This window comes from Schistocerca serialis, chromosome 1 (genome assembly GCF_023864345.2).
Source record: "Schistocerca serialis cubense isolate TAMUIC-IGC-003099 chromosome 1, iqSchSeri2.2, whole genome shotgun sequence".
Lineage (NCBI taxonomy): Eukaryota > Metazoa > Arthropoda > Insecta > Orthoptera > Acrididae > Schistocerca > Schistocerca serialis.
The window spans coordinates 894,853,177-894,880,072 of record NC_064638.1 but is presented as its reverse complement, the minus strand read 5'-3'; the positions used below and the strand labels follow the sequence as shown (position 1 = coordinate 894,880,072).

General features: G+C 38.4%; 2 protein-coding genes across 2 annotated transcripts in view; one reads left to right on the top strand and one right to left on the bottom strand.

Moving 5' to 3' along the window:
- The window catches only part of LOC126411687 (cytochrome c oxidase assembly protein COX18, mitochondrial), a 75,610-nt gene extending 51,295 nt beyond the window's left edge, over positions 1-24,315 (bottom strand). Inside the window, exons 1-2 of the mRNA XM_050081382.1 lie at positions 23,710-24,315; positions 20,511-20,648 (exon numbers count right to left, since the gene is read on the bottom strand). Of these exons, the coding sequence (XP_049937339.1) occupies positions 20,511-20,648; positions 23,710-24,135 (564 nt within the window). The 5' untranslated portion in view covers positions 24,136-24,315. The remainder of the gene's footprint in view (positions 1-20,510; positions 20,649-23,709) is intronic.
- Positions 24,316-24,495: 180 nt separating this feature from the next.
- Positions 24,496-26,896, top strand: part of LOC126411618 (replication factor C subunit 5) — a 93,460-nt gene continuing 91,059 nt past the window's right edge. Inside the window, exon 1 of the mRNA XM_050081377.1 lies at positions 24,496-24,649. Coding sequence (XP_049937334.1) covers positions 24,600-24,649 — 50 coding nt within the window. The 5' untranslated portion in view covers positions 24,496-24,599. The remainder of the gene's footprint in view (positions 24,650-26,896) is intronic.

Genomic DNA, 26,896 nt, shown 5'->3' with positions numbered 1-26,896 from the left:
CTAGTTTCTATCTTGGCTATGATAAACGATTCACGATGACGTTCACAATAGCTTACCCGCATTCATTGGTAAACCTACTCCTGCATTACCCCTATCAGAATTTGTACTTATAACATTTTATTCACATGATTATATGTCATGTTCCTATTGCCACTGAACTTTACTAATTCCCACTGTACCTAACTTCAATCTACCCATTTCACTTTTTAAATTTTCTAGCGTACCTGCTTAATTAGGAGATTTCACATTCCATGCTCCGACCAGTGGAATGCATGTTTTGTGTCTCCTGATGACAACATTCTCCTGAGTATTGTCTGCCTGTATACTGGAATATGGAGACTATTTTACCTCTGAAATATTTAACCCAAGAGGATGCCATCATCATTTAACCATACACTATAGCTGCATGCCCTTAGGAAAAATAACAGAAGTAGTTTTCCATTGCTTTCAGCCGTTTGCAGTACCGGCATAGCAACACCATTTTGGTTGATGTTACAAGGTTCAGTCAATCATCCAGACTGTTGCCCTTGTAACTACTGAAAAGACCGCAGCCCCTCTTCAGCAATCACACATTTTTCTGGCTGCTAAAGAGATATCCCTCCATTGTAGTTGCACCTGCAGTACGGCTATCTGTATTGCTGAGGTATACAAGCCATCCCACCAACAGCAAAGTCCATGGTCCTTTTTTTAGTTTACATTCTAAAGTGCATTTATATCTTATTCTTTCATTCACTATTTCCCTACAATCAACGACCACAGATATTCGCATATATGCAGATGGTGCAACACTTTTTTTGAGTAGTTTGCGTGTTGCTACTTCAATGCAAAAGTGTTGTTATTTGAGCACACCTCATAATGTAGACAGTTACAATTACTTTACCTAAAGTTAACTTTAGCTAAAACTTTAAAGGATTCACCTACTAGTACCAAGCAGACAACAAAATGAGTCAGCTGAATATCTTATCAGAGACATGCGCACTATAAGCTACTAATTATGTAAAACTATAATGTAATTGGACAGATAAAATATCTACTCACCAAGTGGTGGCAGGAGAACACAATTTAAAAAAGAAAAAAGGTATTACGTATGCAAGTCTTCAGAGCCAAAGGCTCCTTCTTCTGGCAGAAGGGTTGAAGGGGAAGGAAGAGGGGTGAAGGAAAAGAAATGGAGAGATTTAGGAAAATAGGTACAGTTCAGAATAATAACCCAGAATTGTGGGTCAGGGAAAATTTGCCAAACAGGATGAGATGAAAAGACTGATTGTTGGAGACGGCACCAGATGAGATTCGAAAACCTGAGACCTTATAGGTGGAAGACCCGGTAATATGCAAGACGCTGCTAAAACACTGTGAAAAGCTAAGCGCATTTTATGTAGTAGAGGTGGGAGGGCGACGGCCAAAAATAGACAACTCAGAAAATGAAAGGTGTAGAAAACTAAAATGGAGTAGTTACTGTGAAAAAATGCTGAGACAAAAGAAATTAATGTAAATTAAGGCCGGGTGGGTGGCCATAACCAAGGTCACATTGTAGTGCTAGTTCTTACCTGCAGAGTTCTGAAATTTAGTGTCTGGGGGAAGAATCAAGGTGGCGCGTGTGATGAAACAGGCACCGAGGTCACAACTGTCATGTTGTAGAGCAAACTCTGCAACAGATATTGTGTGTTACCAGTATATACCCTCTGCCTTTGCCCATTCATCGTAACTGATAACTTTGTGATAGGCATGCTAATGTAAAAGGTTGGAGAGTATTTACATAACAGTTGGTATACGAGTATGATGTCTCATTTCACAGGCAGTTCTCCCTTTGATAGTATATATTTTGCCAGATGCAGGGCTGGTATAGGTGGTCATAGCAGGGTGCATGTGGTAAGTCTTGCAGCAGGGAAGGTCACAGGGGTAGGATTCAAATAGTAGGGAGATTGGTGCAGAAGGGGCATAGGTTCTGACAAGAATATTGTGGAGATTGAGAGAGCGGCAAAAAGCTATTCTGGAGGTGGTTGGCAAAATCTCTCACAATATGGACCTCATTTCAGGACATGATTTTAGGAAGTCATGGCCTTGTCGAAGTGCTAATTAATACATTCAAGACTGGGATAATACTGAGTGACAAGTGATATACTCCTTTTTTTGGAGGGCTCAGCAGTACCAGGATTGGATGTGCTGGCCCATGAAATCTGCTTTTGAACTATGGTGGTAGAGTAATTACATCCAGTGAAGGCTGAGGTGCGAATGATGGTGTATTGCTGTAAAGAGTCTTCATCTGATCAAATACGTCTGCCTTGAATGCCAAGGTTGTATGGGAGGAAACATTTGACATGGAAAGGATGGCAGCTGCCAAAATGTAAGTACTGTTGTTTGTTAGTAGGTTTAATGTGGACAGAAGTGTGTAGGTGGCCTTCAGTGAGGATGAGATCAACAGCAAGGAAAGTGGCAGGGGATTCGGAATAGGACCACGTGTAATCTAAATGGGAGAATGTATTTAGAGATTCCAGGGATTTTAACAGGTCAGTCTCAACATGAGTCCATATAGCAAAGATTTCTACACTTCTGTCAAACAAATGAGTCTTTGGCTCTGAAAGCTTGCATACGTAATACCTTTTTTCTTTTTTATATGTGTGTTCTCCTGCCACCATTTGGAGAGCATATTTTTTATCTACCCAATTACATTAGACTTTTACATAATTACTAGCTCATAGCGTGCATGTCTCTGATAAAATATTCAGCTGACACGTTTTGTTCTCTACTTCTTACTAGTATATGAATCCTTTCACTTGTCACTTTAAAAATGATCCTTAATTTTAGCTAAAGGCAGCTTTAGATAAACCAATTTTTATTGCCTTCATTATGAGGTGTGCTCAAATAACAACACTTCTGCACTGAAGTAGCAACATATAAACTACTCAAAACAAGTCAAACAGCCACACCATCAACCACCACTCCTCTCCTACAAACCAAGCTTGGTCAACCTCCTTAACATCCCCACAGCCTTCATTGCTGCCTCTCAGAACAACAGTAACTGAAAATCACAAGAACCAGTCACAACAGTGCAGCGTTCTCAACCTCTTGTCTAAAGCAATGTCCCCTCCTGAATTATCTGTATTAGCCAAGGGTCTCACTTTCAGTACTAAACGAGCATTTAATCATGCTGCTTTGGTGAAGGACCCATTTCCCTTCACACATAATATCAGCTGGAAATATTACTTTGCAACCCAATCCCAAAACCTTTCCAACAGCAAACTTGACATTGAACCCTGTCTTGAACAGTTCTGACTATGATCCCAACTTGATCAACCACCACTACCTAAAAATCATCCCTTAAAAGCCTTCCAAGAATTCCTCACATCGAGTATTGATTCACAACCCTTCAACACCTTAGTGACACTCTTCCACAGGTCAAACATACCCCTGACCATTCGTGTTGCTCTTCTCTGTGTATGTTCCATACCTCCTGCTAGTCTTATTTGGTATGGGGCCCACACTTTTGAGCAATATTCTAGGATGGATTGCAAGAGGGATTTGTATGCAATCTCCCATGTAGACTGATTGCATTTCCTTAGTATTCTACCAATAAACCAAAGTCTGGTATCTGCTTTACACACAATTGAGCCTATGTGATTGTTTCCTACTAAGTGCTACCTCGAGCATTTGTATGAGTTTACAGCTTCCAACTGTGACTAATTAATACTGCATTCATACAATATCAAGTTTTTTGTTTTTGTTTTTTGAAGTGCACAATTTTACATTTTTCAACATTAAAAGCAAGTTGCCAATCACTGCACCACTTTGAAATCTTGTAAAGGCTGATTGAATATTTATATATTTTCACTCAGACTGTAATTCATTGTAGATATCTGCATCACCTGTGAAAAGTCTGAGGTTACAATTAGTATTGTCTGCGAAGTCATTTATGTAGAACTTTAACAGCAAGTGAACCAACATACTTCCGTGAGGTACACCTGAAGTTACTTCTACATATAATGATGTCTCTCCATCCAAGATAACAAGCTGCATCCTTTCTACCAAGAAATTCTCATTCCAGTCACATATTTTGCCTGATACCCATGTGATTGTGCTTCTGATAATAAGCATAGGTATGGTACTGGGTCAAATGCTTTTCGGAAATCAAGAAATACTGAATATACCTGACTGCCTTGATCCAAAGCTTTCAGCACATCAAGTGATAAAAGTGCGAGTTGTGTTTCATCTGTTTTCGAAATCCATGCTGGTTGGGTCATGTTTGAAGAGGTTGTCTTTTAGTATTTTTTGGCACACTCTAGTGCTGTATATCAATTTTTCAAATTTGCTTTTGAGTGTTGTTACTGTGTGAACAGACTGGTGTAGTGCTGTTTATCAGGCATTGTATGTTATTTATATATTTAGTATTGAAATTGAGCATTTGGAGCTTTTTTACTGAATTATTGTTGTGTTAATGATCATTGGCTATGTTAATGATCATTGGCTACAGATTTATTTTCGGCTTTGGAATTGTTAGTCTGGCATGTTGTTAATCACTGGAGATTTTACTTTTTCTTTGTATTTGTTTTGAGGAGGAAATTCACTACTATGATGTTGCATGCACAACAGACAGTGATATGGCGACAAAGATAAAAGACCTCCCATTGTGTGGTCTGGTCGCTGAGTATGTCAATATGTCTGAGTATGTATGTTATGTCATTAGTTGCAGTTTTTGTGTTACCAGTTGTAGTTAATAATGACAAATTAATTTAGTATCTGCAAGGGCATGAGAATGCCATGGAATAATCACTGCCGGCACAAATGTAATGATGCTACTCGATGGTGGTTCAACACAAAGCCAGGAAACCGAACCCCAGAAGAGGTAACAGATCCCAATGTGTGAGCCAGTCTATGGGGGACCAGTGAGTTTGAACATTGTTAGAGAACAATCATAGAGGAAAAACACAACATGAACCAGTGTGAGCAACTGACAATTGAGCACACAGAAACAGAGCACTGCATGAGGCTAAGGCTTGGCCCTTGGGTGCTGAAATCACTGTTAGAACTGCTGGGCCAGGTCCATCACTGCCATATGTAAACACTGATTTCCTACCATTTCATCATTTTATGTCTATTCTCTACATATGTGTCTGGTTTGGTTATGTACTTCCCTAGCTTAGCCCTGACTTTGAAATACCTCTCCCTCATTAAACGAACAACTTCTTTTACCTCTAGCCATAACCTCATTTCTTCAACTGCAGTGAAATATTACACAAATGGAGCATCCTGGTAAAGGGACAGTCTAATTGGGGAAGTGGCAGACATCATGCAACAATGTACATGATGAAACCCCCACAGGTCCCTCTTGTTGTACACAGCTCAACCTAGCATTGGATGGTACTGTTCCCATTAACATGACAAAACATAAAATGCTTCCTAAAAACATAAACAATAAGCAACATCATGGTTTTTAACACTAGTCACAGTTGCTCTTTCAATGCCATTGCTTTATTTACATTGTATGCACACAATGTGCGACAATATCTATAATAAGGCATCTGCTGAAGTACGCTCATAATTCTTGCTGCTGAAATTTTGTCAAGTAATTTTTTAGTACCTTTGCCTCGTATAAATTATTTATCAGAGATTAATAAATAATCATTTGAAACAAATAATCTAATTCTTCTGTTGTGCTGATCTGTGTACAATGGGTGGTGGTAAATACTGGTAACAACAGCTACTAATTTATTTAGTGGCACTATTTTCTTTATTTACCTTATAAACTAGTTTTGTCCACTACATCCAACTTCATGAATTTAATTCCTCCCTTTTCTAATGCACAGGAAAAGCATGCAGTAGTGTGTTTGCATATTGATATGATCAATTCAAAGAAAGATATCACTATGCTGATGGTATGAATACGTGAGGGACCAAATTATGATGTAGAGGCTAAAGTCTAGATCAGGGTCACTGGCAGTCACAGCAGTGTTTCTCTACTGCTCATAGGTTCGCAAAGAATTAGTTTTAATATAGCCAATGGGTAAAGTAACCACTACCAAAATTGGATTTATAGTTCCAAAACAGACCATTCCCTTCTTCGCTGTTGTCACAAATATTGAAAAAAAATTGTTACAAATTATAAGTTTGTGTTTACAAGGGGAGTTAATAGCAGAGAATATTTGTTGCAAGCAAGATTATAAATTTCACTGCTGTGCACACAGCATCAGTAAAATTTATAATTTTACTTCCCACATATATTCAGCTACTTTTCAGAATATGTTAGGATTTCCGAAGGCATTGTTAGGCTGGGATCCAAGAGTGCAGATTGGACGTATAATATTCTTTGTCACAAACCTCTAAGCATTTTTCCCAAGGGGAAAAAAACAACAAAAAACGAATTATGAGGTTGTGGTTAGCCTGGAATTTGACAGTCTGGTTGGGTGTCAGTCAAGCCAGTGAATGTGGAATCTAAAAAATTCTGGTTGTGGTTACAAACTGACCTTTAGTTCAGCCTGGCTTTAGGTTAGGTTGGAATGTAGCACTTTTGTTGTGTTTTGGCTATGTGAAAGCTAAAAATTCTGGTTGTGAGACTGATACGTATTTTAGCCCAAGGTTTAGATTATGTTGGAATGCCAGAACTTTCCAAACTATATAAATATTAAAATTATTTATTTATTTTGCTCTTCAATATGTGAGTTGTTGCAACCGTTCCCAGTGCGTACAAGGTAACCAATATGATCTCTGTTTAATACTGTAAAATGTGATGGATCATATTATTTTTCCTTTCTTCGTCTTTTCCTTTTATACATGTAAAACTAAATGTAAATTAATGAACTGCTTTGTGCCAGAGATAATGTTTTGATACGAAAAAAGAGAAGAGATACGCTCTTCAAGTGATTAATTTCTGTATATTCACCAGTTTGTTTTTTTAAGTGGTAGTGGGCGGACATATGACTAGCTCCGCAGCACCAGTATTAATTAAAAAAGTGTATTCCAATCGTGTATTAAAAATTGTTATAAAAATGATTAGGAAGGCAAGTTCATTCACATATATTGTATATTTACATCAATAACACCCATCTGTTCACCATTTCACCCGCACCGAGAATTCTGCATCACAAGGTTTGAAGCAGACAAGAGGAATTTGCGTGACCAGCAGAGGGGCAATCCTGTAGTGGTATTGTCATAAGCAGTACTACGAACAATGGAATTAATGTGAAGAAGTACGAAACTTTAAATGATGAATATTGATCTTAAATGTATTGACACTGAAGGTCTGTTGACACTAGTACTAGTTACAGTTCACCCAGTATATGTGTACCGTACCTTCCAATTTCTGTCAGTTATTCTTTCCAATTATTTTTTTCTGTCAGTTATTCTTTCCAATTATTTTTTTCTGTCAGTTATTCTTTCCAATTATTTTTTTTAATTATTAAAGCAGCAATTATTAATAAGTTTCCATTATTCTGTCCCCCCACTCATATGACACTATTCAATGGCATGGCAATCATTTAAAGGATGGTGCCGAGCGGAGTATGAACAGACCTTTCAATTGTCGAGATAAAAAAAATTCTCTTTGAGATAAATGATTCATTTTATTGTAACAAGAAACTACTGAGACTTTTGTTGTATTTGTTACATGTCCATGAGACTATAAATAAGAAAAACATTGAAGGAGCAAATTAAAATTAAATTCTGCCTGCAAATGAGACTCGCTGGGAATGCTGGTTTCAGCAGCAAAGGTAGGAAGCTGCTAAGCTGTATGCTCATATGGCCGCACTTGGCACCATCTTTCTAGCAGCAGATAACTTCTTTTCCTTCCAATTAATATCCTTTATGGAAAGTGCATTTCTATAGAAAACACGAAAATTTGTATAAAGTCATCATTAAAGTGCAAAATAAAACATTGAATTCTATAAGACTGTGTCAGATAATAATCAGGTTTATTAGTGAATACACAGCTAAATCTGCTTTCATTGAAAAGTACCGATACAGACAAAATTTCATTTTTTAATTTTTTTTCATAATTTTGTTAAACACTATTCACAATGGAGTCAAAGGAAATGGCTATTGTTGAAAAATGCACTATTCTAACTAATCATGATGTCACTTTTATGATGACTGATGAGACAATTTCTCAGTTCTCACTGGGAAACATTTTTTCAAATAGTGAAACTGAAGCGCGCGACAGTGAAAATTCCTTTGATTATTTGCTCACGACATTGGGAACACAAGAACAGTTCATAAAAGCAATGTATGGGAACACAAGAACAGTTCATAAAAGCAATGTAAATATTAGCGAGACATACAATTTGACACAACTCATGCAGCTAATAACACAACAGTTTACACAGCAGTTCACAAGACATCGGGAAAATATAGAACAACAGTTTGTGTGTGTGTGTGTGTGTGTGTGTGTGTGTGTGTGTGTGTGTGTGTGTGTGAAATCTTATGGGACTTAACTAGAACAACAGTTTACACAGCAGTATAACTAAACACCAGGAAAATATGGGACAACAGCTTACACAGCAAAATCAGACATTTAACGATTTCAAGAATAGTATTAGTCAACAGTTCAACGAGATGAGCAAAACTATTGGCACTGAATTATCTGACGAACTATCCGGGAAGTTGACAGAGTTAGGTAAACAACTAAAACAATAAATAATTACCAACATATCCTGCAATATTAATATGTTAATGGAAAAAGTACCATCTGTAGATGATAAACAGCTACAATTTTCAGATGAGTTACAAAACCTTAGTAAAGCATATTCTCAAACTCAGGAGACGCAATCCCAAGTGGATGCTTCGGTAAAAAATGTGACGAATGCAGTCAGCGAGCTGCAAGACGTATGCAAAAACTTACCTACATAAATACAAAAGTTAAGTCTAAGAGTAGACTAGTTAAGTTTAGAGTCAAAATTTGCCAAAAAACAGGGAGATAAAGATATGTGCAGATATAAAGGAAATAACAGAAGAAGCTGAAGCCAGGATGCTGGATAAGGGCAGCACCCTTGCTGAAAAGATAGTGTCAGAGTGCAAAATTTATGTAGATACTGTAGAAGCAACTCTTAAGGAGAAAGAAAGTCAACTTCTAGCTAAAATAGATCCAGGTTTAAAGGAAGCAGAGGAAAGGTTACGGGGTAGTATTGCTAAAATCACTGACATTCCAAAACAACATTTGATGGAAAACAAACCCATGCTTTTAGAGAAGTTAGATACTTTCGCTGGATACCCACAATAGCCTGTCAAAGGAAAATAGTGAAGGTTACAGAATGCAACAACACTTGTTGGCAGCTGTCCCTGTTAAGCAAGGACAACTGCCATGTGCTATGCCACAAGTGAACACAAACACGACTGTCACTGACAGCGTGGCATGTTTGTTAACATTACTTGCAGATGACACATTACTTAGGCACCAACAATTTCCGGTATTTACCTCTGAAGGGAAAAGAACAAACACTGTGGTCTTTATTAGACAATTTCGAAATGTTTTACCTTGTCCCTGGACTGAAGCCCAGAAAATTAGATTTGTTGTTGCATACACACAGGGTGACATTCTGCTATGGGCTACTGACATGGCGGAATGTTATCACTACTATGGACAGTTTGAGAGAGCCTTTCTGGATAAATATTGGTCTGAGGCTGTACAAGAGAGGCTCAGACATGAAGTATTCAACCCAGCTCCATTCAATAGCAAACACGGAAGCTTAAGGGGCTATTTTGAAAAATATTTGAATAAAACCAGATACTGAACAAACCCGGTATCTCAAGCAGATGTGCTGATTTTTTAAACAGCTATCTTCCTGCCCATCTTAGGCAAGAACTTATTACCATTCCAGAAAACGAGACCGAATATTGTCTATCTGTACTGGACTCAATAGATCTGATATACGAAAAGAGGCCAGTACAACCCAAGCCGGTTAATTCGCAGATAGTGCCACCAAGATTTACAGACCAATAAGTAAACAACGGATTCGTAGTACAACATGGATGGCAACCTTATCCCACACAGACCTATGGTAATGGTAATGGCAATCACAACGACAATGTACAAAGCCGTAAATTCAAGGGTGGATACGAAAGAAATGGGCAAAAATTTAACAAAAACAACTACAATGGGCGAACAGCATATGGCCAGCCTGTCAATATGTACAGACACAAGCTACCACCAATAATCAGCCAACCACTTGGCAAACACAAAACAATACTGAACAGCCAAATAAACCACAGACAGCGGGATTCGGCCAGCAAAATAGTGCACATATGCCACATAACGCGCAAAGGCAAAGAGAATTTCAGTAAAGAGCTTCACAGGATACTAATCGGCATAATCAAACACCAAGAGTCCATATAGAGGAAGTTACACCTAACCCAGAGACCAATGCCATCGTGAGGCCGGAAAACTTGAACTGGTCACGGTAGGCCCCCATTCTGTGACCACTGAGGAGAGTGGGGGCACAAGCTTGATCGACACTTGCTTTATCAGATACGATCAAGGTAGCTATACCCTCTAAGTTGCATATATGAACAATAATATTAGATTTAGAATGCTGGAAAATCACATTCCAGAATTTATGTTGTTAGGTGATAAGGAAAATTTTTGTTTGTGTTTTTTCTTATATGTCAAATGTGTAAACAATAAGCTGAATGGATGCAACAAGGAAGAATTTTACTTTCATGTGTCTAGAGACGACGATGCCATGTGCATGGCCCAGCTGTAAACAAATAAACGAACTTGGGAAATGCATTGTAGCACGCAATGCAATAAAAACTCACCGCGACGTAAATACACTCATGCTCATAAATTAAGGATAATGCCGATACATGGTGAAACAGCGCTCTGGTGGGTGGTTTGCGAGTTTAAATCACCTCGGGGTATGACCTTGCGGTGCATTTGACCTGCGGCTGTCGCACGGTGGCACTGGCAGCAGTCCACATATGCAGAGGTATGTTGGTGCATGTCAGAGTACGGTGTAGCGAGTAAGTGTGCAGACGTTATCAGATGTGCTAATGGTGACTGTGTGTTGAAAATGACTCAAAGAACACATATTGATGACGTTATGAGGGGTAGAATACTAGGGCGACTGGAGGCTGGTCAAACACAGCAAGTCATAGCACGGGCCCTCCGTGTGCCACAAAGTGTGATCTCAAGATTATGGCAATGATTCCAGCAGACAGGAAACATGTCAGGGTGCTACAGTACGGGATGTCCACAGTGTACTACACCACAAGAAGACCCATATTTCACCATCAGTGCCCACAGACAGCCACGCAGTACTGCAGGTAGCCTTGCTCGGGACCTTGCCGCAGCCACTGGAACAGTTGTCTCTAGACACACAGTCTACAGATGACTGAACAGACATGGTTTATTTGCCCAGAGATCTGCAAGATGCATTCCACTGACCCCTGGTCACAGGAGAGCCCGTAAAGCCTGGTCTCAACAACACAGTACATGGTTATTGGATCAGTGGTCCCAGGTTATGTTCATGGGCGAGTCCAGGTATAGTCTGAACAGTGATTCTCACTGGGTTTTCATCTGGTGTGAACCAGGAAGCACATACCAACCCCTTAATGTCCTTGAAAGGGACCTGTATGGAGGTCATGGTTTGACGGTGTGGGGTGGGATTATGATTGGTGCACGTACACCCCTGCATGTCTTTGACAGAGGAACTGTAACAGGTCAGGTGTTTCGGGATGTCATTTTGCACCAATATGTTTGCCTTTTCAGGGGTGCAGTGGGTCCCACCTTCCTCCTGGTGGATGATAATGCATGGCCGCACCAAACTGCCATCATGGAGGAGTACCTTGAAACAGAAGATATCAGGCGAATGGAGTGGCCTGCCTGTTCTCCAGATGTAAACCCCATCGAGCAAGTCTGGGATGCTCTCGGTCGACATATTGCTGCATGTCTTCACACCCCTAGGACACTTCAGGAGCTTCGAGAGGCACTGGTGCAAGAATGGGAGGCTATACCCCAGCAGCTGCTCGAACACCTGATCCAGATTATGCTAACCCGTTGTGCGGCCTGTGTACGTGTGCATGGTGATCATATCCCACATTGATGTCGGGGTACATGCACAGGAAACAGTGGCATTTTGTAGCACATGTGTTTCGGGACAGCTTTCTCAACTTATCACCAATACCATGGACTTACAGATCTGTGTCGTGTGTGTTGCCTATGTGCTTACACTATTAGAGCCAGTTTTGTGTAGTGCCACATTGTGTGGTACCACATCCTGCAATTAGCCTTAATTTGTAAGCATGAGTGTAAGTGGTATCAGAGAAACACAGCGCATACGCACCAGACAGACACAGCAAAGAGTGTTGGAGCACCCAAAACAAACAAACCGTATGAGCTACGGCCTTCACTAGCATTTGTAAAGCCTATTGCATAGACAGGGACATAGAAAATTGAGGGAGAGTCTATACTACAAGTACGACTATCTACATAATACACACATACAAAGATAAGCTAGGGAATCATACACACGGAAAGCGACAGTCTATACTACAAGTACGAATATCTACACAATACACACACACAAGATAAGCTAGGGGATCATACACAAGGAGGGTGACCCTAAGCTATGAGATATTTACTTAAGTTACGCTACTATATACATTATATCTATATATGTACAATATTTACAAATTTAAGTATTGAAAGTACAGGCACTAATTACATTTGATGGACCAGAAAAGTCTTGCTGCAGGTAAAAAAGTTTGTATAGTATAAGTAGCAAATCGAATAAGACGTCACACCATGCCTATAATACACTTTGTCTTTCAGATTTATACGGTAAGTAGAGACACACACATGACATTGAATAAGTTTTGTGATAGCACGACTGCACACTGAAGTGAATGAATATGTGGTTGAATTTATCAAAAGGTATAAGTAGCAACTGAGCCACTATACACTTATCTATGAAGATTTAGTTTTAAGTTAGTATTAAGTTTTTCTTCCAGGGAACAATGCATCGATACGTCCTAAAGTGAAGCAAGATAAATGCTTGTAGAGTGTTAGGTACCATATAAAAATAAGAAAGGACCGCACCACAAGATAAATATAGTTGTAAGTTTATGATACATATCAATGTAATAGTGTGAAAGTATGTGAAGAGGAAAACAGTTTCAGTACGTCACATATCAGGTCTAGGTTGAGCACTACCAAATAATCAGGGGGTCAAAACCAAAGTATTGTGAGCGTCGACTACCCATGAGAGAGTCAAACACCTGATTTCCACTGAAATTTTTATGCACATTTGTTATTTGCGTAAACACTGTTTTACGCTCATTGCTAGTTGAATGTAGTATTGATGATAATACTCCATATACCTCAGCATATCCTTTACACAATGAACATAACAAGTAAATATTGAGCTGCACTTTTAAAAACTGAATAAGTATTTGATACGATTGGTATCATCAGATCTGAGTTGTGTTCATAAACAACAAATTATTTTGCTCTTGGGATCACAGTTAATAAGCCCAGTAACAAGAAGTAACCGAGCACATAAATGTCTTTCTGTGGAATTTCCTCAAGCCTGTAGTGTGATGCTAGAGAGGCGAGGCCATACGTAGTTATCTGAGGCGGTGCATAGTATCTATTTTAGTGACTATTGCTTACTTCTTTAATTCTTTGGAACTGATAAATATGCTCTGACAAGAAGTCATAGTAAATTGAAATGAAATGTACGTCAATTTATGCCATAAAGGAAAACAGAATCTATTATTGTATGAATGTTATAGGCAGAATGTATAACCAAACGAGAGTAAAAAGTGTACTCATAAAACTGGAATTGAACAATGTAATGAAATTGTAATTTAACAAAATGTACAAAAACAAAATGACAAGCACACTGTAATGTATATAAGCGACAATAATGGCATGTCAGCAAATGAACGGACTGAGTGTATTTTGTAATTGTATTTTTTTAATGTTATTTGTATAGTATGTGGAAAGGACACAACAGAAACTTTATGTAATGCAACTGTATGAAAGACGCTCAAAAACAAAACGCAAAAACATATGAGACCTGGCTGCAAAGTGTTAAGTGTGTGTACGATATAAGTGGGTGTGCACGTGATAAACTAAAGGTGGGAATACCTTGTGTGACATGAATTTTCTGTGTTCAACAATGTAGTAAAAGCAGCAAGAAACTTACCTTGCCAACGGATGTCGGATGAACAGCTCATGTCTCCACTGAATAAGTGAGAGCGACAAGGTGAAATAAATTCCTCGGGCCACTGTTCTGGAAATCAGTTGTCACAGCATCGAAGATTTCACAGAGGATCATGCCACTGAACACGAGCTTCACGAATTTGTGCAGTGAAAGCTACTGTGAATGCATGAGATGGACACTCTGGCGTTGTACTAAACATGTGAGCACGAGATGGGACGATTTGCAAGCGAAACACAGGGCAGATACTGACTGACAACAATGGGACTATGCGGTTACAGCAAGCACTTGTTATGAAAGAAAACTTATGTATGTAAGTGTTAAAAGAAGCTGAAATGCCCGTACACATTGATAACCATACAGGATAATTCCAATGGCCGAAAATAAAGACTATGTCCATTCCGGCCAGGGCTATCAACCCTCAAAAATAGAAACATGCTCAGACACTGTGCACCTCTGTAAGATGCCAGTGCATAGTGGGGGGCAAGTGTAGTGGATCACATTATTTTTCCTTTCTTTGTCTTTTCCTTTTATACATGTAAAACTAAATGTAAATTAATAAATTGCTTTGTGCCACAGATAATGTTTTTATACAAAAAAATGAGAAGAGATATCCTCTTCAGTTGATTAATTTCTGTATCTTTACCTGTTGGTTTCTGTAAGTGGGTAGCAGGCGCACATATGACTAGCTCCACCGTGCCAGTGTAGATTAAAAATGTGTATTCCAACCATATATTAAAAGTGTTATAAAATTATTAGGAAGGTAAGTTTATTCACATATACTGTATATTTACATCAACAACACCTGTCTGTTCATCTTTTTGCCCACGTTGAAAATCCTATATCATGAGGTTCGAAGCAGACAAGATGAATTTACATGAGCAGGAGAGGGGCGATCCTGTAGCAGATTGTCATAAGCAGCACTATGCACAATGGAATTAATGAGAAGAAGTACGTAACTTGAAATGGAATAATGATCTTAAATGTATTGACACTGAAGGTATGTTGATATTAGTACCAGTTAAAGTTCACCCAGGATATGTGTACCTTCCAATTATTCTTTCCAATTATGTTTTTTACTTGTTCGTGCAGCAATTATTAATCAGTTTCCCCTTTAGCCCCCCCCCCCCCCCCCCCCACACACACACACATTCATATGACACTATTCAAATAGGAGTTGGTCATCCCTGTCAACACATCTTATTTATGGCATAAAAACTGATAATAAAAGTAATACGGTACAACATCAATAATTCAAATATCAATCAACCAAAACACTGGTTAAGCAAAAAGAGTTCCAGTCAGCAAATTTAAATATGCACTCCACACACTTCCACTAGCAGATGATAGTTCTTTGGTACTGTAGCTCTTTTCCTCTTTCTGCCTACAGCGAGTAATCATGTGCTCGAACTTGAGCCTCTGACAGTCTCTAGGCAGCAGCATGTGAGCTTCACTTGCGACATCGTGCCACAGTTGTAACATTCGCATTGGTTCTCAGTGCTTCAGACTGACTGAAGAACGATACTAGCGAATCAAGTCTAGCTGTGGAATACTGAGTTCAGCATACCATAATATCAGATATTAAAATGAACAGTAGTGGCATCACAAAACTTGCGAGTCAACTTGACAGTGGTGATTGAACATTACACAGAAAAATGTTGAAAATGGCAGGAAACTGGGATGTAGACTCTTCAGTATACATTTGGTTCATTCAGGTACATAGCCAAGGATAACCAATAAGTGGCCGTTTGATCTGTGAAAAAGCCCTTGAAATGAATAAGAAACTTGGGGGGTAACACCAGTTTCAAAGCAGCTATAAGCTGGCACGTGATTTTCAAATTTAAGCATGGAACTAAGGAAGTGGACATTCAGGGTGAAAAAAGTTAGCTGATACTAAAGCTGCTGAATGTTTCAATAAATATTGATAAATGAAGGCTATAACAAAGCAATGTCTGCAACGCAGATAAAACTGGTCTACACTGGAAGAAAATGCGACGTAAAGCCCAAGTTTCCACGAAAGAAATGTCAGCACCTGGTTATAAGATGAGGAAATCTTGCATCACTGCTGAGGTATGTGGAAATGTTACCGGAATGCATAGGTTACCCTCGCTGACCATATGGAAGTCTTAAGAATCTGTGGTGCTTTACAGGACAAAAAGTATTGTTGGTCATCTACAAGAATCAAAAGAATTTGTGGATGGATTCAAGCATTTTTACAGAATTATTTGACACTATTTATCTTTGAAGTCCAAATGCATCAACATGTGACTGGTAATTCTGGAAATGTTTTGTTGTTGATCGATAATGCCGCAAGTCACCCCTCAAAGTTTTCAATGGGAAGAGAAAATGGCAAGATTAAAGTTCCTTCTCTGCCTCCCAATGCAACTTCAGTCCTCCACCCAATGGATCATGGGATCACTGAAAGCTTCAAATGGTATTATAGAAAGGCATTGCCGGGTATGGTTCTGTCTAGGACAGGATGCGGCGGAGGGGGGGGGGGGGGGGGTGGACCTCAGGAAGTGTACACCCAAGGTTCTCAGCTGTGTATTTGGCAGCAGAAACTTGAACTACTGTGAAGGACACTAACCTAGGAATAGATTGGAATAAGTTCCTGCCATCAGATGAGCTGATGACTGTAACTGCAGACTCACTAAACAGCCAATTAGTACCAGAAATGGCTGGACTGATAAAAGAATCTTCCGGATTTGAAGATTGTGACCAAGAAAACATTCAAACTGGTTGGAATGTGATGCCAATCAACCTGGTTATTTTTACTGATTGCTGAGCATTTTAAATGTAATCATGGTGAAAGCTTTGTGAGAGAACATTTTATTTCATGAAAATCATTACATGTACACTTATGACTACACACACGAACCCATTAACAACCACAGAGTAACAGTAACAACTAGGTGCTGCAAATATCGATTTACATTTCCTAACACATCCCCTTAAATTGACATTGACACACAATATGACGTTCAAATATACAGCTACTCCTTCATTTATTTCACAAGGCCACAATTTCATATGAATTTCCCTTTAATTACTGAAGGGTTTTGTAACAGTATGTGCTAACATTACTTCAGAAGTCAGATGTTTAATATTAATTACACCTGGCTCAACATGCCTCAGTGTCTGATGTTGTCAGCTTCAGTTTTATTAAACCTCGTCAATTTTTTGGTTCCAATTCTGATCAGCCGGTTTACGTCCATAAACAGCTTTCTTCAGCCTCCATACTTTTCCAAGAGCTGCAAAATTTTCTGGTGGAATAGCATATGTTTCTTCATTTGAGTCTCCATAGAGATAAGGGATGATGATATCTATGCAATCAATCTCCATGTTCTCTTGAGCTACCATAGGCAAGAGATACCTAATAGATGCATGACTGACCATCAGTGTGAAGGTTTTCTGATAATTAATACCTTGCACTTGAGAGCAACCTTTTACTACTTGGGGCGCCGTAAATTTTTCTGGTGTACTGCTAGTCCCAAGCTGTATCTTTAATATCCACTTAGTCTTGAGAGGTTCATGTTCCCTGGGTACTTGTACCTCTTCAAATGTGTCATTACAGCCTAGAGTATAGAATTCTTTTTTCCACTATTTTCATTCTTAGACATGAATGTGTTAATTTAGAAATCCTTCTTCTAAGTAGTAAGTAAAATAGTCAGGCATCTCTTGGGTTTTGGTTCTCTGCTTGACATTTGAGATGTAGCCTCGTGTCGAACTCCAGAATACATGTTCCGATTTTCATGTTCCTCATATTGAGATTGAGTCTATTGTATCACTGTCGAAACTGCAAAAAAAGTTCATTATGACAGAATACAGAAATCTTTTTAGTTCGTCATTGGCATATACCTTTCCACTGTAAGTCTGCAATTTCTCCATACTTCTGCCTATCTGCTTTCCCACCATAACTTTGAAGTTTTTAAATATCTATGAGACCTCAGACTTTTGCTTCAAAAAATAGACGAATTTATATTTGAAAAATAATCAATAAATGTGAGGAATTAATGATTACTACCAGTAGATGCAGTCTACATTGGCCCATGCAAATCAGAATGTACTAAATCCAAGATGTTTTTAGTATAACTTTTCTGTTTTTAATGGAAGATGTGACTGTTTTACCATGATGAATAATTCCCAGGGATTTTTACCACATTATCCTCATTTAGCGGCATTGAAATCTCAGTCAACTTCTGCATACTTCTGCAATTCACATGTCCTAGCCTGCGATGCCATAAGAATAAAATACCTTTTGTGTAGCAGCATTGTTTCAGTTCGCTTGTATTCAAGCAACAGATCCTATTCTTAGGTGATGCTTTGGCAATTAGTTCACCTTCTGCATCATAGATGAGTCCATCTTTTTTTGTTAAACATCACTTTATGCCCTTTACTTACAATTTTACTAAATGAGACCAAATCTGTTGCTGAGTTAGGTATATGAATGATGCCCGACACTTCTACCTCCACAGTGTTATCACAAGTATAGAATGTCAGATCAACACTTCCAGAAGTCTTTGCTACTAAACCACCATCACCCACACTGCCTACTGAGCTATTGCATGGCTTGGTATTATGAAGCTTCCATCCATCATTAGTGTTGAGTCGAGGCAGAAGAATCTAAATTCCACATCTCCCTTTCATGAGACTGTATAGAATCTGCTGCAAGAAAGGCTCTCTCTTTTCTGACCTTTTCCTGGTTATATTTCCTTTATAGTTATTTTTTATGACCTTCCTTTTTCCCTTGTGCTAGAACAATATTTAGCATTATGACTGGGTTAGTTGCACATTGGGTTAGTTGCGCTTGAAGCATTTGATGATGTACTATACAGTTTATTTATTTACACATAACGCCGATTCTTCATTTCCATCTGCATCTTCAAGTTTGACATCTTGTAGTAGTTTTACTTTAATAGAATCTCTGGTGACATGTGTGGCACTGTTTTAAAGTCCCATAATCAAGGTCAGGTAATCCAGCAAGGAGCAGCGCTTCTATCAATTCTTCACTCATCAGAAACTTCATTTCATTTAACTTAAATGTGCTCATTATGATTCGATTGCATTAGTCATCTTCCAAATTTAATTTTTCTAATTTGCTGGTGATTAACGTTTTAAGCAAGTTCACTGTATGTCGAAGTCCAGAGCGTTTAAACGCTTTTCCGAGGCCATCCAAGCTTCTGCTCTTATATTTTGTGTCCCTTGTGTGGGAATAATTTGTTTTTTCAATGAAGTGTACAATCCAGGAATGTGGTTCTCTGTCTCTTTTCTTCCAAGAATCATCTAGTTTCGTTGGATCCAAAGAAGAGTTCTCTATAACATCCCATAGTTCAATGTGAACTAAATACACCTTCATAGCAAATTTACACATCAAATAATTTTCTTGGCTGATCACCTTTTCAAGTACTGGAAGTCAAGATGGGGCTGAACTATTCACTTTTAGGCCTGAACATATAAAATAAATGGCAGTACATATGTGCGAACAATCAACTGACAAAAACAAAAAAGTGATCGGTCATGTGTCACTTATGAAAAGGCTTCGGATTTCCATGCATGACTCCTATTCCTTAACATTTATAAAAACATTGTTTTTATACCTGGTCCTGGGCCCATACCTTTTTGTTGAGCATTTCAAATATAATTATGGTGAACGCTCTGGGAAAGAATGCTTTATTACACATGAGCACATCACAACCAGAGTTAAAGCAACAAAAAAGAGTAAAGAGTATGCTTTTGATATCAATTTACTTATAACAACACTGATGGCTGATGGAATCATTGCTAGTGTCATTGATGACTAAGACCCTTGTCACAACAAGGAAGAACATGGTGACAGCCATATTGTAAAAGGACCATCCAGTGAGGAAGCTTCTCTCTGCCTTAAGATTCTATTATGTGGTTTGAAAAACAAGGTTATATTTGCTAGTAGTTGTGTTTAAGAGGTATGCGAGATTTAGTAGCTGAAAAGCAAGTATCAGTTCTGAAGGAAAAATCAATTTTGGACTTCTTTTATAAACTATAGGGCTGCTTCATATGTGTAAAATATATGTAGTTTTGTGGTTAATACATATACCTGTCTCTCTGTTTCATATTGCTCTCATGATAGTGATACAATTTTTTTTAAGCAATTGGTTATCCAAGAAATCAGCTAGCCAAACACACTCAGTCCCAAAATGTTCCAGTTAATTGATGTTCTACTTTAATATAAGAACCACCTACCCATCTTGAGGATGGAATGAGGTGACAAACAGCCTTAAAAGTCAGCAGAAAATTTCAGATTGGGCTGATAAAGTCCATAAAAATGTTGCATCCACGTATGAAACAAAGCAAACATCACCCAAGCAGAATTCAATCATGGCTACTTACTGAGCGGTTATATACTACTCTTGCTTGCTTTTCTGTCCACTGAAATTTTTTCACAGCGTACGCCGTCTCTGCTTTCAATTCCTTTACAATAGCAGGCATTTCTTGAAGTATGTTTTCATATCTGGCTAGTACATGATTCTGAAATCAAATTATTTAAATAAATTCTTGCTGAAAAATAGAGATATCAGTAAGACATGAATTATATAAAGTTACATTTGGATGGAGGAGGACAAAAGGTGAGCAAAGTGACAGAGTGCACTATGAGTAGATACATGAGAAAAACAGCAAAGTGATGGCAATGGTGGGGACGGAGGGGGGGAGCAGTTGTTGGGTGGGGGAAAGTGTCGAAAAATGAAGAAATGATGTGGCTGGGAAGCGGTGAGTGAGGGCTTCTGAGTGGGTGAAAGGGATGGAAGAATGAATATGGGAGAAACTGGGTGCACAAGAGCTGTCATGAGGGGGCAATGAGCACAGGATGAAGAAAATGGGTTAGGGTGGAGGAGAGAGGACGAGAGGATGAGAAAAGGGGTAAGGGAGGGAGGGGTCAATGTAAGTGCCTGATTCCAGCCGTATGATTTCACGCGACGTCACTACAGTGCAGAGTTTTTGAGTTGGTTGTGTTTGTAGATGTTGTGTTGTTGAGTTTGATGGTGCCCTCTTGTGGTGTATGTGTACATTCTAAGTTTAACATGCCATATTGGATTTATTTGAGTTTTGGTTGTGACTACACTAACGTGGCTCTGAGTTTACACAGTCTGTGCAGTAATGTAGGTTGTGGAAGTGTTTTCAGTGGGTTATTAAGGGTTTTTGTTTGTTTGTGTGTTTGGCGTTTTTGTTAGGTCTTATTGGTTTTGTGTTTGTTGTGCAGAAAGAAGTTTAATTTGTTTTATTGCTGTGTTGTTAAGTATGGATATGACAGCAAAATTTGCGAGCATATCACTATGTTCACAGATGGGTGATGATGCGATGTCTGTCATAAAATTTCCGCAAATGTTTGAACTTATTGCAGAATAGATTAGATGTCACATTTGTGGCAACAACATGAGACTGACAAGAGCTCCGGCAGCTCGGACCAGGGGCACGTTTATGTGGAAATTGTCGGCATGATAAGATCTGTCGGTCAACTAGATGCGATACCTGGTTTGAGAAATGAGGCAGATTGACTTGCTCACTTATTATTTTTGTTATAGGTCATCTATAAGTTTTTATTTGCGTGAAACTGGCTTAAGTGAGAGAACTGTTTTGGACTGGTTTTCATTTTGTCGAGAGGTTTGTCCAGAGTATGTCAAGTATATGGGCAATTTGGATGGGCTCGGAGTAGTTGTTGAAATTAATGAATTACAGTTTGATAAAAGGAAGTATGGGAGGGGCAGTTCCTATTTTGGTCTGTGCATGTGGAGGGGGGGGGGGGGGCTGTTATTTAGGGGAGTGGGTATGCCAATACTGTTTTTCGAGTTTTTCAGAGTTGTAGTAAAACACAATTGATACATTTTATTGAGGAACCTATTGAGGAGGGTAGCACTATAGTTTCTGATGCATTTTCGTCTTAAAGTAGTTTGGGGAAGAGGGGGCTATAATCATTCAGTAGTTAATAAAAGTATTTAGTTTAAGAATTATGAAACTGAGGCTTATACTAAAATAATAGAGGGGTTTTGGGGGGCAATTAAATCAGTTATAGGGAGGGAGGAGAGGCACTCTTCCAATATGTTGGAGAGGACCAGTTTGGTTGCTTGGTTTTTTTAAGTGTGATTGATGTTTTTTTTGTTTTGTTGTATGCGGGTGGTGGCCAACTTATATAGCCGGAGGCTTCTATTGGTAAGTAACTTTTGTTTTGGTTTTATTCTATGGTAATTGTGACGTTTTGTGTGTTGTATATTTATGGTAGGTCAGTTGTGTTTTAATTGAGGTGTTTGGATTTCAGTTCCACTTTTTGGTATTTTTGATCTGAGGACTCCGATAGAGCTATATGGGTCAATGGAAACGTCCGATTCCACTTTTTGGAGTTGTAGGTGTTGATCTTTTGAGCTATATAGATCAAGGGAAACGTCGGATTCCTGTGGTTTTCTTAGTGTAGCAGAATGCTGTAATTTATTTTTGGATATTATTTGTTTAGGGATCATATGGTGCTTCTTTGTTGTTGTATATTTAGCTTGTCCCCGTTCTAAACCCCAGTTTTCCACGGCTGTCCCATTAGTTTTATTTTATTTTTGGAGTGAGGCATTATTACGTCTTTTTTTTGCATTTGTTGGTGTGTGTTGGTGTGTGTGTGTGTTGTGTGTGTGTGTGTGTGTGTGTGTGTGTGCGCGTGCATGTGTGTGAAGTGATGTCATTTTGTATATACTGAAAGTTACAATTTCTGCCACACTGGTGATGTCATGGGTCAGGTGGAATCGGACACTTCTGTAATGTCGGGAAGGAGTGCTGGGAGACTAGGGGCAGGGGAGGAGAAGGTAATGGAAGGTGTGTAACACAACTTTTAGAAATTTTGTGTGCTTATGTATTACTGGGAAAAATCGTATTGTTTACTTTTTTGTCAGTACGTGCCTGCACACAATACAAAGTAATAGATAAAGTCATTCTACAATGAGATAAAGGAGAAACTACATTGTGGGTTGAGATTAACAGGTTGATACATTGATACCAAAATGGATGAGCTACATACCACAATTTAGGATAATGTGGGATTTGCCAGGAAGTCATAGGTGACACATGGTGGCTTGTTCGTCTTGCAATCTGGACACAATACCATAAAATTTTGAGCTGTTTTCTAAGCTAATTGTGTACACACAAGGAAATCTGGAGAAGTTGTTCATCCATTTATAACAGATTCTATATTTTATTTTAGATCTGGAAAGCCACAGTGCCTTTTAACAAAATGAACAGGCAAAATCACATTGAGCATTATTATGACAAAGTTGTCACATCGCCTTCTGATTCCGAGGCTACATCCTCCACTCACCCCCTCCCTACCTATTCATTCAACGTATACATTAGCCCCTAATTATTTTAGCACGTATGCAACGAATTCAATATTGGTATCCCCTTATCATCACCCTACATGGTCTTTAATGAGCTGTCCTCATCTATAGTGAAGACTTTACTTTTACTTTCAACGGTTGACACAGTTAGCAGCTACATAATTTTTAGATGACTTATGGGTTATAAAGCACTTTATAATGAACAACAGAGTCAGCATTACCTGATACACAGCAAGTGGTAATGTTACTGCTGTGCGGAGTATGATAGTTGAAGAAATGATCGTGGCCCACCACGGTAGACATGTCAGATCGTGAAGAAGGACTAGGTTTTCTTGAGCAAAAAGCACTGGGCTGCTTTCGGACAGAAATTTTAAAACCATGGGAGGATGAGGCGCGATTTCCGGTGAAAATTGTGAGGAGAGGGACCTTCGCTGACATTTGTTTCTTCCCATACTAGACAAGAAAAGCCGACATTTTTTCTCTTGGTGTAAATGGTCCAACTCAACGCCAGAATAAGATCTGTTTGCACAAACGCTGTATGCCCGATTTAACGCAGCACTTTCAACTTTAGAAACACAAAAATTCGAATATCGTGAAAACATTTTGTCCACGATAGGTGACACAGGAAGTTTCATTGAATGGTGCATTGTAAGCACTATTGACCTATTACTTCACGTTAAATGCTGTTGACATATACTTTTCTGCGAAGTTCACAAACATACACCTAGAACAACTAAGGTCCCATCTAAACAAATAATAAACAAATGCTTCTTCGAGCTAGAATCTCTGACATCTCCGATGTGATCTAAACATGTCCTGCTAGGTCAAATACTGATGTGAGAGGGCATTCTGTCATTGGCACTTACGAAAAATGCTATTACGACTAATAAAGAACAATAGAAGGATCCCTCAGAATGGACTACATCGAGGACTATGATGATGGGTTAAAAAAAAAAAAAAAAAAAAAAATGCTCAATAGCGACAGGCAACTGTTCAGAATTCATTGTTTTGGTTTTCGTTTTAGCTTTGCCGCCAATTACGTATATGTCTATATGAGTTTTCTCTGAGAGTTTTGCCGCCACATTTCGGAAGTGCTAAAGTATTGTTTATAATGGTAGGAAAAGCAGGCAGCGAGGAAACGACAAAAGAAAACTTGCCATGGTAAGATGTTCGACTGGAGAATTTCTAAATACGGAAGGAAACGGTCCCTTGTATTTGTTATATACGCACATACATACTCGACGGAATACGCAACCTTCAAATAAAGTAAATTTGATATAGAAACAAGTATAATAGAATTAGATTGTGGAGTAATGGTATATACACGTAGATCTTTGCGAAACTGCACACCCTGTACAAAATTTATTTTTGAATCATCGCCTACAGTTGTGGGCGACTCACTCATTGGATGAGTGACCAATTGATAGTTTGTTCTTGTAAACGGCTTTTGATTTTGTAGTTAGGGCTTACAGAATATGTAAAGAGTCAAATTTCTACATAGTATCACTTGATCCCAACGATTTAAGGGAGACTTGCATCCGATTCAAAGGACATCAGGGTTTTACTGGCAATTCAGAAACCTCATTGTTTATAAAACTTGGAATGCAGAGGAGTGTTCGATACGAATCGTCGGCATTGGCCGTCTTAACCGAACTTTGGCAAACGTAACATGACTTAACGAGGGATCTATTAAATCGTGCTATCATAAGAATAAAAGGTAGAACAGAAGTTACAAAAAGTTAATACAGACTTAAATCAATCGTATAAACACAATCCTGTTTCAATGTATTAAATGTGCACTAGAATATTTTAAGTAGGCGATGAAAACCATAACACAAATTTTACTCTATCTGGTTTTCTGTACCATGTGGCATATAATGTTTGAGTTTGTGGGTGAGTTATCTGATTCATGTGTGTACCTTCTATGTCACATTTTATACAGTCTTTTGAATAATGTTGGCTGAGCTCTGTCTTGAGCAGAGTCAATAGGGTTTTCTTGGTTGGAATCATTGCTGTTGTAGGCTGAACAACAGGTAGCCTGGATGCTGATCTACATTTTGATAAAGATTTACTTGGATGGTTTTGCTTTCCAATCTTTTTTTAGAGTTCGTCGGAGGAAGACACTTTCGATCTTTTTAACTGAAAGGTAGTACTGTCCTAAACACTTTTACTGGATGGAAGTGGCTGGAGAGTAGAGACTGAGATAAAATGATTCGGTGACTTGGTTGAACTGTTCTGCCTCCTTTCATATTTGCAGAAGTGTTGGTTTGGTAAACTCATTTTTTTAATATGGACAATTCTTGGTGCTTACTGTTCATATCCCCCCCCCCCCCCCAGTCCCTCAAGACAGAGACTTTAGTCACAGGTTCTGCTTTGTACATCACAACATTCTGGGATATTTCTTCAGCATTAGTCAGCAACTGCTTCTCAAATGCAGGAATCCAAATAACAGTGGTTGCATAATTACAGTATCGACTTTCCTGTTCCTCATAAATGTAATTTTCAGATCTCTGACAATGCAGATGAGCTCATTCTGTTTGCAGCTGGTACTTGAATGATAGGGAACAACATACAAGAATCTTTGTTCACTTACGTGTTCACTGTCAACAGTTAAACAGAATGTAACAATGTGTATTCATTTTGGGGTCAATCTATATAAAGTGGTCCAGTGATGGTTACTTTACCATTTTAAAATATTTTAATTTTTTATATGTGATTGCCCTATATTTGAGAAGTTAAAAACAGTTTTTTAAAATAATTTATCTTGTACATTTACTCGAAGCGGCCATTTTTATTTGTAGGCCCGTGATGATTTTTCAGTCTGGAGACATTAGGGCCAAGCGAAAATTTGAATATCTCTGCACTGGATTAAGTTACAACATTGCAATGTACATGATTGTTTTAGAAAAGTGTCTGCTACAACATTGTCTATTACACAAAATACCGTAAATTCAAAAACAACCAGTCAAAATGGCCTCCAAAGTTTGGTATCCAAGTTTTCAAAAAATCCACTTTTTAATAACAAACAAGGAGTGATTTATTAGAGTCTATTTTTTTCCTATAGTTTGATATCATACACTACTAGCCTCATACAGAGCAAGAGCACTTACAAATGTGTCCTTAATGTTTTATGGATTTTTGAAATTTGAAAATTTTCATTTTTTGCAAAGTTTGGGGTTAGTTATCTCACGTGGGACTGAATATAAAAATATAATTTTTGCACAGTTTGTACATCTGTATGATAGCAACGTACTGTAAAAATTTCAACATTGATATCTTACTGTGAACAAAGATATGAATTTTTGAAAAGGAGGAAATAATTCACATTACTCTATAACTGATCTTATGACTGTTGCCTATTTAAATGGTTTATTGTGTCATTGTAATAAAATTTAATTGTGACATATA